This window comes from Hetaerina americana, unplaced genomic scaffold (genome assembly GCF_022747635.1).
Source record: "Hetaerina americana unplaced genomic scaffold, ioHetAmer1.1.p SCAF_3, whole genome shotgun sequence".
Taxonomy (NCBI): domain Eukaryota; kingdom Metazoa; phylum Arthropoda; class Insecta; order Odonata; family Calopterygidae; genus Hetaerina; species Hetaerina americana.
The window spans coordinates 34,282,379-34,294,397 of record NW_027286874.1 but is presented as its reverse complement, the minus strand read 5'-3'; the positions used below and the strand labels follow the sequence as shown (position 1 = coordinate 34,294,397).

Here is a 12,019-nt window from a genome sequence, read left to right as displayed (position 1 = left end):
CTGTGATTTCCAGAAATTGTTCCTGTAGATATTCCATTACTTTTTCTGTTGTTTTGTCCGAAGTGAAGTTCCAGACATGTAGATTTGATTGTCTAGGGACCCCAGAAAGAGAGAACTTCTTAACCAAAGATCCCATTGCTGGACAAAGACGTCTGCATCTATGATGAACGAGAGTGAATTCCTTGTTTTTTTTATGCCAGGAACGCTCTCATCTGTATTTTCTCTAGTTTTAACAGCAAAAGTCTAGGAAATATTTTGGGTATCAGGGACAGGGTAGATATTATCTGAGATATCAGGTGTTGGATGAACAGAAGCCTCACCTGGGCACTTTGAGTGATGAGTAATTGGTCGTTGGTAATCCATTGCAGTAGGTGAAGATTTCTTAGCTGTTAGGGGAATATGTTGTGGTACATCTTTACTGGGTTATGTGGTAATTTCACTTGGTCGGCAGAAGAAGTAACTTTTTTGGGATTCACTGGCATAGAAAAGTGGGATGATTATAGAAAATCCACCGCACGCTTGAGAAATTCGATGTCTTTTACCACGTTTGATATTTTTAAAGTTGAGTACTGGGAAGAAAAACACTTCCAAAACAAGTCTCGTCATTCAAGTAGCACTTTTAGAGAGAAATCATTAAGGCCTGAACATTTAGAATGGAAGTAAAGTGAGCAAAGATCACAGGTCAATTCTTAAAAAATTGGTTGCTATATTGAGTTATTTTTATTATTAGTGTTGATTTAATGATCACTCATTTGCTAATTCTAAGTTTTAGTCTTTTCAGGATATATTGCTCTGGGTATTTTATGTCATGGGTATAAGAATATGAACTAGGAAACTATTAATAACAATTGTACATCGGTCATTATGAACATTTAGTTTAAAGTCCAGGCTGTTATTTAAAATGTGACTAAAACATTGGTACTGCTTTACCTTCAGTAACTTGTCTTAATCATAGATCTGACATAGGTCGCCACTGAAGACTGATGTGAGGTGATTTTTGTAAGCAGCATTGCATCTATTGAGCTTGTTTTTAGATTTATCTTTTTTGGTTATGCTTGTGATTTTTAGTTATGTTAGTAAAGTAGTAAATATCATCATGTAAATGGAAAATCTTGTATGATTAAGTACCATGAATAATTCATTTAAAATTGAAATTTGTTGTAATTTCACCCATAATTTCTACCTATGTAAAAATGGATTTTTAAAATTTTTATCAAGTGAAAATTAGATATTTTATTGGAGTTTATAAAAGAGCTTGCTGCATTCAAAGTGTCATACTCTTATCATTACAGTAATAAATAATTGCTCTAACTAATCTTGCTACATATTTTAATGCTTATATAAATGATTCCTTTTAAATTTTCAGTTGGGGCAGTTGGAGAGAGGGGAGCTTCAGATAAATACATTTGTTGCTGTTAAAGTTGGTGGAGATCTTAGTCAGGCTTCAAATACTTCTTCAGGATTTTCAGGCATTGATGTAGGAATCAATGGTGCTGAAGGGAATAATAACCGTCTCTATGGAGCTGATGTTTTAGTTGCTTCACAACTGCTGCAGGCTTTACTTCATCATGAATCGTCACAATTGGGCCTTAACTTGACACACAGTCAAGATAAGGACTATGTTCAGGTAAACATTTTAAAACTTCAGACTAGCCCAATTGAATATAGATTATTTCCTCATTTTGTTTTTCATTTTTCCACAATTTTTAAATCTCATCTCTTAGCCTTGTATTAGTGTTTGAATTTTGCCTAGGTTGTGGAAATCATATAATTATTTAATCAAATTGATTATTATATTAATGTGACTTTCAAGAGGATCATAGGAGAGCCCGATAGTAAAATATAAATAACAATTTTACCAATGCTTAATTTTAAAATGCTGTGAGCTTCATTGCTATATAGTAATAAGTATATAGTAACTAAAAATTTCTTACAGGGTCATGATCAAAGTTATATAAGTTTTTTAGTTAAAGCATAATGAGGCCAGGATTATTGCTGATTTTTTTCTAGTGCATGCCACTTGTTATAAATGTATTCCAGAACAAAATGTCATATTACTGATTAGAAAATGCTCTTCAAAAGTTACTTTGATATCTTTAAAAATATGAAAAATTAGATGTTTTTCCAAGTGTAATAGTCTTATAATATTGGGACAGTGGTTTCAACTGAATTATGGGAAGAAAACTTTCTTACCCTTTTAGTTTCAAAATTCATTTGCTTCAAATTATACTTTTATTTAATTTAATTTTTAGAATGTTGTCACCACAGCCAGTAGAATCCTTGACCCATCATATACTGAGGAATGGAACCGTATAGAGAGTTTGACTGAAGAAACAGCTGAGGAATTAGTTCTTGCTATGGATTCTTATGTTGCTACTTTAACACGCAGCCAAGAGGATACATACACAGATCCTTTTGAAGTTGTCACTCCAAATGTTGGTATGTATAATTATTTTTTTATAATTTGCAATTGCTAAAAATATTTTCACTTGCAAACTTCTGAGAGTTAACATTTAAAAGGTTTAAGTGCATCATAGTGAGAATCTTTTGCATCATTCTGCAACTCCAACAGAATGAAACACTGAGTATTCAACAGCAACTAAACTATTCTTCATCAAATGGAATATTCAAGTATTGCTGTTCATTCAAATTAATATTGGGTCATGGGATAATTGCAGGTATTTCATGAAATGAAAAACATGAAATTGGGTAATCGAATACATTTTATATATGGAATTGGGACCAAAAAAAACTCCATGGGGAATCAATTGTATCACTGAATGCCTACTTGATGTCTTATTTCCAGTGTGGGTATATTTTCAATTTATATGATTTTAAATGAAGCATAAAGGAAATACTATTTTTGAAAGATGATGTAGGATAGGGAAATGGGGAGTTGAGAAGGGGTGAAGGGAGAGAGAAGCTGTCTCTTAACTCAGGATGAAGAAGATGCTGTTGACAAAATTCCTCCATCATATTAGTTCTTAAATGCCCATTTCGTTTTTACTGTGGGCATGGTCGCATAAAGTAATATTATAAATGGACCTGTTTAAAGACGTTGATTCCAGGGTTATGATTAATTACATGGTGTTTTTCATAATTGTCAAAAATACAAAGATATGCCTCTTTATTTATCGTTGATATCTCATTGTGGCCGGCAGATAGGTAAACAGCAGTATACACATGTGTAACAAATGTGCTTTTTTATTTTTACAGTTCTTGGGCTGGATGTTTTGACTTCTGAGAGTCTTTTTGGCTATGAAAGTGGTAAAGGTGTACTCTCAGGTGGTGGCAAAAACCAGGAAAATGACAGCAGTGGTGCCGGTAAGCCAAGTGGGAGGGGAGATGCTGCTGTGAAAGGTCGCCCAGGAGAGCGTGTGGTACTTCCTGATACATTTCTGGAGCCATCAATTGGAGGCCTATGGCTGGATGAAACAATGGAAAATAATGGGGCTATGAGTGGTGGAGAATTGTATTTTGGAGAAAATTCTGGAATGGAGAAAGGAGAGTCTAAAGAAGAAGATGCAGAAAGCCCTGCTGTAGCATTCCCAAAGTATAACAACTACCTCCAAGATAGAGATAGATTTGACCCATACTCAAAGGTTCTTGTGCCACTGCATCTGTTGGGAATCAAACCTTTGAAAGATGGTGAGTTTGCATATAATACCTCCAACCTAACTTATAAGCCTTCAATAGAAATAAGCTTATATATACAGGCTATGTATATTTATATATGTATATACACACAATTACACTCATATAAACATGTGCCTACCATCACATGGAATGTGATGGTAGGCAAGGGGAGATATGGTGATGAGGTGGGGAACTATGGTTTAGGTGCCAGAAATGACCGTGGGGAGAAAGCACTTGAGTTCTGCAGGAGACAGGGGTTAGTCATCACCAACAGTTGGTTTAGACAGCACAAAAGACGCAGGTATACATGGAAAATGCCAGGCGACTCAGAAAGGTATCATCTAGATTATATTCTGGTTAGACACAGGTTTAGGAACAGTGTGATAAATTCGCACAGCTTCCCGGGAGCGGATGCGGACTCTGACCCCAACTTAGTTGTTATGAAATGTAGCATCCATTTCAAAAAGATAAGGCAGGGGCGGCGGGTTAGAAAATGGAATGTAGAAGCATTAAATGGTTTGAAAAGGGCATTAAATGGTTTGAAAAGGAAGGAGTACAAACAGGCGGTAGAGGAAATCATGGAGGATGGTAAAGAGCTAAATACTATCGAAGAAAAATGGCAAAGTATCAAGAAAGGGTTATCGAAAGCCGCACAAGACACTATTGGAACTGTTAATGCGAAAACGTCTAAGAAACCATGGGTCACGGATGAGATGATTACAAAGATGGATGAGCGGAGAAAATGGAAGAATGTAAATACAGAGTTAGGCAAAATGAAGTACAAAGAATTAAACAATAAATTGAGGCTGGCAACAAATAAAGCAAAAGAAGCATGGTGGAAGATGCAGTGCGAGGATATGGAAAGTTTGCAGAGGAAGGGGAAATTGGTGTGCTCTACAGTAAGGTTAAATCACTATCAGGAAGTAAGAAGGGGAGATCTATGCTAACAGTTAAAGATAAAGCGAGTAAGTTAATAGTTGACACAGAAAAGATTCTGGAGAGATGGAAGGAATATATAGAACTGTATAGTAAAGAACTTGGACCAACAAAGTTAGACATAAAAAAGGAACATGACGTAGAGGAAGATTGCTTAGGTGCAGGCATATTCGATGATGAGATAGAAAGGGCATTAAGGGAGATGAAACTAAATTAGGCCGTGGGGGTGGATAACATTCCCGTGGAACTATTGAAATGTTAAGGAAAATATGGGAGGAAGAGGCTGTATGGGCTGATTCATAGTATCTATGAGGAAGGAATCTGGCCGGAAGACTTTGTGAGATCAGTGTTAGTTCCTATTCCGAAAAAGGTAAAGGCTACCTACATCATGTGAGGACTACAGGGCAATAAGTTTGATATCCCACGCAGCTAAAGTTGTTCTCAGGATCATAAACAAAAGGATAGAGAGTAGGGCAAATGATTACTTATTACTAGGGGATGATCAGTTTGGGTTTAGGAAGGGGAGAGGTACGCGTGATGCCATTGCAGTAATGAGATTACTAATCGAGAGGAATATAAAATACAATCAGGATGTATTTGCCTGTTGCGTAGATTTCAAAAAAGCATTTGATGGAGTGAATTTTGGAAAAACTAATGAGTATATTGCACAAAATAGGAATAGATTGGAGGGACAGGAGGCTAATCCGCAACCTGTACAAGTCTCAGACTGCTCAGGTGAGAGTGGGGAACGGGGAGTCCAGATGGGCAGTGTTAGGAAGAGGTGTAAGGCAGGGTTGCCCATTAACACCGTTGTTGTACAATGTATATGTGGAAGAAATGATTAAAGAGGCATGGGAAGAACTGGAGGTCGAAATGAAAGTCGGCGGGGAATTCATAAAATCAGTTAGGTTTGCTGATGACCAAGTTTTAGTTTGTCAGTCAGCCAAGGGGTTGCAAGCATTGCTGAGTGAATTGGAAATTTAGTACAGGAAGACAGTAATTGGATGAAAATCAATATTAATAAAACAAAGGTCATAGTAAATATATAAGGGAGAATAAGGAACCCTGTTGGTACAACTCTGAAGTACGGAAATCACTAAGACATCAAAGGATGTGCCAGAATGAAAAACGCGGTCAAAGATTCCTCCCCTGATAAAATCAACGAAACCGTACAGAAATGCAAAGCATCTAGGTCCACTGCCAAGAAGGCCTTCCAAAAGGCACTAGCGGAATTCAAAAGGAAAAAATTAGGTGAACATTTAAACAATAGCGCAAAGGTGTTTTGGTCCTACGTCAGGGAAGTGCAGGGAAAAAAGACCACCGTAAACTCATTGAACAACGAAAACAGGGATTAAGTAACAAGTAGTTTAGATAAAGCCAACATATTAAACTCATTCTTCCACAGTGTTTTCAATACATGCTCTCAGAATATACCAGAGAATCTTCTGAAAACTTTTCTGCAGCCAATGCAAGCAATTGACTTTTCCACCCGCGGAATAAAGTTACCCCAGCAAATCTCCGGGACCTGATGAGATACAGGCTCGCATGTACAAAGAACTGTCGTCTGAAATTGCCCCTTATCTTGAAATAATATTTAAGAAACCATTAGCAGAAGAAAGCGTGCCAAGTGGCTGAAAGATAGCTTCTGTAATGGCCATATTTAAAAACAGAGACTGGGAGGACCCCAGTAATTTTAGGCCAATTTCCCTCACCTCCATCTCCTGTAAGATTCTTGAACACATCATTGTTAGTTCCATAATAAGGCACCCCGATAGCCAAGATTTATTGATTAATAACCAACACGGGTTCCGTAAAGGTAGATCCTGCGAAACTCAATTCGCACTGTATGTTCATGATATAATCATTCCGGTGATACTAATATTCCAGTTGATGCGATATTCCTAGATTTTAGAAAAGCTTTTGATAAAGTCCCTCATTGCAAGTTACTCGCAAAGTTGGAAATTTATGGAATACACGGGAGTATTATATGCTGGATTAAACAATTTAAAAATTTGCATTCAAACAGTTTTCCTGGACAGTGTATCACCCGATAATGCCAAGGTCATGTCGAATGTACCGCAGGGAAGTGTCATACTCTTGTTCCTTATTTACATAAATGACCTCAGTACAGTGGTTAATAGCAGGCTCCATCTTTTTGCTGACGATGTGGTGATTTAAGAGGAAATTCAAAGTTACGAAGACAGAGTCGTGTTAGCTAACGACGTAAATGCAATTCAGAATTGGTGCGGCACATGGCAATTGGAATTAAATTTGAAGAAATGCATTGTAATACATTTTTGGGAAAAGAGTAATTCCCTCCCATTTAGTTACAAAGTGAAACAAACAGAAATCGCGAGGGTAGATTCCTTTAAATACTTGGGTGTAACAATTACTCACAATCTGTCCTGTGGAAAGCACCTACGAGAAATATGCGGTCGTGCTAAAAAATTGGGATTTGTGAAAAGAGTGCTTGGTAAGTGCGACAAAAAAGTGAAGGAACGATGTTTTCTTGCCCTAGTCAGGCCCCACCTAGAGTATGCTGCCAGTAAAAGGGATCCACAAGAGATAAATTTGATTTCGGAATTAGATCGAATTCTGCGGAGGGGGGGCTAGATTTTTCAAACATTGTTATGACCAATGCAGTAGCGTAACTGCTTAGCTAGAAAATTTAGGCTGGGATTCCCTTACACAGTGGCGTTTACAATATAGATTAAACTTATTAAAAATATTTAAAGATGGGTCCTTTTCCAATGACATCAAGAACATAATACCAACCCCAACGTATTACGGGCAGAGGGATCACAAATATAAGATTAGAGAGATAGACTGCAAGACTGACAGGTTTAAATGGTCATTTTTTCCAAGAACAATAAGAGATCAAAATGCTTGTAATCGAAATCCCCCAGGAATCAGCTTGACACAATAAGTATTAACCTACAAGGTAGGGACTGCGCATGGTTATACGAGTATATTGATATATTTTTTTTGCAGTTAACCCCCCCCCCCTCTTTCCCCATCCATTTGAAAAACCGTAACCCCCTCATCCCTTGCCCTTTCCTCCTGGTGCTGCACCCCCTGCCACACCTTTTTGGTGGCTCGCAGGGTATTGATGTAGATGTACGATCCGTTACTACTCAACTATCCTTAAAAAACTTGCTATCTCCAGTAAAAGTTCAAACAATCATGAACAAAGGTTACTCTATAAGGAATTTCAAAAGTATTACCGTAAACTGATTTCTACCACGAAAAGAACCTATAATGATAATAAGTTACTTAATTCCAATAACAAGTCCAAAACTGCATGGGAAATAATTAATGACTGTAGAGGTAAGAAAAATCCACAACTCACTCTCCCAAAACTTTGTAACCCTGAAAATAACACTGCCATTAGCTATTCATCTCTAGCTAATAAATTTAACAAATACTACGTATCAGCTCCTTGCCTAACTACTTCTCCAGCCAAAGTGCTTTTAGCAAATGCACCATCGTCAATGTTTGCCAAGCCCTGTTCTGAAACCAATCTAAAAACTATTGTCTCCTCACTCAGAAACAAATCCAGTACTGGCCCAGATGAAATTCCTGGTAAAATTGTACATCATTGTTTTGAAGCCATAAAAGCACCCCTTTTATTTTTAATTAATGAATCTTTGATACAAGGGATTTTCCCATCCCAATTAAAAGAATCAAAAGTAGTGCCCATTTATAAAAACCATGGCTGTGTAAATGATTTGAATAACTACAGACCAATAGCCGTCCAAAATACATTTGCTAAAATATTCGAAAAAGCCATGTATATGCAAATAGCATCTTATCTCGAAAAAAACTTCCTACTTTCAAATTCTCAGCATGGATTTAGATCTGAAAGGTCTACCACAACTGCCATATGTCAGGCAATCGACAGCATACTTAATTCATTAGATGCTAAACGCAAAACTCTTGGAATGTTTTTTGACTTGTCAAAGGCTTTTGATAATGTAAACCACAATAGACTACTAATTAAACTCAATAGAATAGGAATTAGAGGAAGTCCTTTAAACTGGTTGAAGTCCTTTATTCATAATCGCACTCAAAAAGTAGTGTTATCAGTTGATGGGTCAAAATATTCATCCGAAGCATACCAAGTTAACAAAGGTGTTCCACAAGGCTCAACCCTTGGGCCACTCCTCTTTCTGATTTACATCAATGACCTACCTAACTGCTTACCAAATAATGATGGAATAATACCAGTGTTGTACGCTGACGACACTAATATAATAATATCAACACAAACATATCCCAGCCTTGTGGAAAAAGCTAAGTCTGTCACACTTGCTATAAACAAGTGGTGTACAGACAACCTTCTAGACTTAAATGTAAATAAAAGTAAAATAGTAAACTTTACACACAATAAGAACATATCAGATGATCCGCTGGTAAAAATCAATGACCTATCAATTGAGCGTGTGACAGAATGCAAATTTCTAGGTATTTCTCTATGTGCAAATATTTCTTGGGATACTCATGTAAAAGCCCTCCAACACAAGCTCAGTTCAACTTGCTACTTATTAAGACACCTGTATGAAACTACAAGTAAAACTGTACTACTCAATTTGTACTATGGGGAAATTTACTCAAATATAACCTACAGTATAATATTATGGGGATCAGCTGCTATTTCTCAAACCATCTTTAAAATGCAAAAGAAAGCTATTAGAATCATCGCCAGGAAACCTTACAATGCTCCATCAAGGCCTATTTTCCATGAATTAAATTTGCTACCACTCCCATGCATCTACATTATGTTTTTAATTCTATATATAAAAAATAACATCGGCAACTATTCTCTTAACTCTGCCCATCATCATCATTACACCAGAGGCAGGAATGACTTCCATTATGGGAATATAAGAACTAAAGCATTGAAATTAGGACCCAATGAAATGGGCATCAGATTATTTAACAAACTACCCAAAAGTATCAAGGATACACAGGGAACTGCTGCATTCAGGCATAAACTAAAAAGATATCTACAGCGCAATATGTTTTACTCGGTTGATGAATATCTCAACAATATTCCCGACCAGTAAGTTCATACTTTTAGTTTCTAGCAATGGTAATGGTCTGATTCATGTTTGTGATCAATGATTTTTCTGAATTTGATATTGTATGTGCATGTTACAGCCGATGTTCATGGGTTTGTACCAAACACTTATGTAACTATGAGCATCTATTCTTTTATGTATCTTAACTGAGCCTGTGTCTTTGCTCCTCATTGACGTGCCTTATATCATGTACATACTTCACCCACCTGGTATTTTTGTATTGTGATCTCTGGGCAAATAAAAAGTAATAATAATAATAATAATAAATACAGACATACATACATATACATGCATATACACGCATATGCACACATATACACGCAAGTAGTACAAGTAAAATATTTGCACATTTGAATGTGATATCTAGGCATTGGAAGTGTATTGTGTACATAACAATAAAAAAGTTGGTACTACCTCCAGTGTTCTCATTAATTTGATGTTATGCTGTTCCACCAAACCATACCTAACTAAAACTTGATTTAAATAACTAAAATATAATATTTATTTTTGGTTTTAAACTCTAGAAATTGACAAACCGAACGGTATTAGGGTTAACCCTGTGAAATTTATCCATGATGGAAAGGAAACAAACTATGCAAATTTCACTTGAATAGAGATTTATTCACGACCCGGGTTTCAAACACTTAATGTCACCTGAAGAAGTCACCTGAAGATGACATTAAGTGTTTGAAACCCGGGTCGTGAATAAATCTCTATTCAAGTGAAATTTGCATAGTTTGTTTCCTTTCCATCTAGAAATTGAATTTCAATTATGAAGTTTTAATATGATCAATAGTTTATTTTCATTTCAATTGTGAAATAATTAAGAGTATTTGATATCCATAAATAGGGGAACTATCAACGAAGCAGACATTTAGCAGAAGGAGAGCGGTGTTTGGCTATGCAGAATATAGATCTGCTGGTGATTTACTACCTGCCCGTTATGATCCAACAGTCTCTCGTCGTTGGGGTGTTGACTTAAGGGTTGCCTCCCCATTGTTCAGTGTTGCCATTTTAACACCACCCTCTTCAAAGGCTACAGCCAAGGTATTGTATAAAGTGTACATAAATTAGCATTTCAAAATACAGTTAGTTCTTATGCTCTGATAATAATCCTTTAAACAGATCCAATCATATTTTGAAAATATCATTAAGTGTACCCAATAACTAATTTATTTGTGATAATTCCATCTGAATGGCTAATTGGGTCATAAATACATGAATTTCATTTTATATTACCAATTTGGTAACAAAGAAAATAGCTAAGGTAGTTAATCAAATAATCCTTAATGCACATTCTAAAAGTCAACATGATTATATGAACATATCTCTTTAGTAAGCCTGTGGTATGCTGCTGTTTTAAAAACATTGTGACAGTTGGAGTGGCCTGAAGCAATAGTAGCATGAGCAGATCATCAATATTTATGTGAGAAAGAAAAAGTCAACTGTAGTAGTTATGGCTCTCTAGGAAGTATGTTCATCATGTACTCTATCATCTAAGGATTTTTGCTTGACCTGAAAGGTGATGATATAAACCATCAATACTGTCTGGGCCACAATATGGCAATAATAGGTATTTGCAATCAGCATGTATAGACTACATTGAGGCATAGGAATCATAATTGTTTAATTACCCACATGAATTTCAGGAAAATCAGTGATGTGAAATTTCTTAAAATGTGAAATATCCAAAAATGAGTACAAACATAATTGGAATTTCTATTCATGAACTGAGCCATGGGGTTCCTCACAGAGTTCATAATGTGGGCCGATTTTAAAGCACAGACTCATATTCCAAAATGGTGGTTAATTTTGTTGCTCCTGTTCCAACATATATGTGAGCGGTCCAATACATCTCAGTACCTCCATAATTGAAGAAATATATGACTTGAAAAATGCCCTAAAATATTTGGAGGTTAATTGACTTTAATTGTTGATAATAATTGTCTTTTAAAACTCTCATGCAGGCATGTAAGAATAATTGTTGTGCTAAGAATTTCAGTTTTCATTTTTCTGTCAAAAAATTAGTATCATAATTCCCAGCCCATAGGACACATTTTTTACTCCAAAATGTGCTCTAAAACCGTGCATCTTATGAGCCAAGGGTATATGGCTACGACTTCATCCTATCAGTTGCAAACTGATTTGCTCAGAAATTACTTTCTATCAAGTCTTTTTTCCCTCATCACGGGTAGAAAATGGTTGTCTTTGTTACAAATTTTGATAATAACTCTGTTTTGAGCCAGTAGTAAGCAATAGAGTGTTAACACTTCCTTGATATTACTTCCTAGAAAATTCCCAAATAAATTGTAAATGCAATATAGGGTGTTAAGTTTAGTTATCAGTCTACAAGCACTCAACTGGAA

At 36.1% G+C, this 12,019-nt stretch overlaps 1 protein-coding gene across 1 annotated transcript in view; it reads left to right on the top strand.

Moving 5' to 3' along the window:
* stan (Protocadherin-like wing polarity protein stan) overlaps nt 1-12,019 on the top strand; it is an 89,790-nt gene that overhangs the window by 50,822 nt on the left and 26,949 nt on the right. Inside the window, exons 30-33 of the mRNA XM_071587331.1 lie at nt 1,367-1,627; nt 2,253-2,439; nt 3,217-3,648; nt 10,504-10,700. Coding sequence (XP_071443432.1) covers nt 1,367-1,627; nt 2,253-2,439; nt 3,217-3,648; nt 10,504-10,700 — 1,077 coding nt within the window. The remainder of the gene's footprint in view (nt 1-1,366; nt 1,628-2,252; nt 2,440-3,216; nt 3,649-10,503; nt 10,701-12,019) is intronic.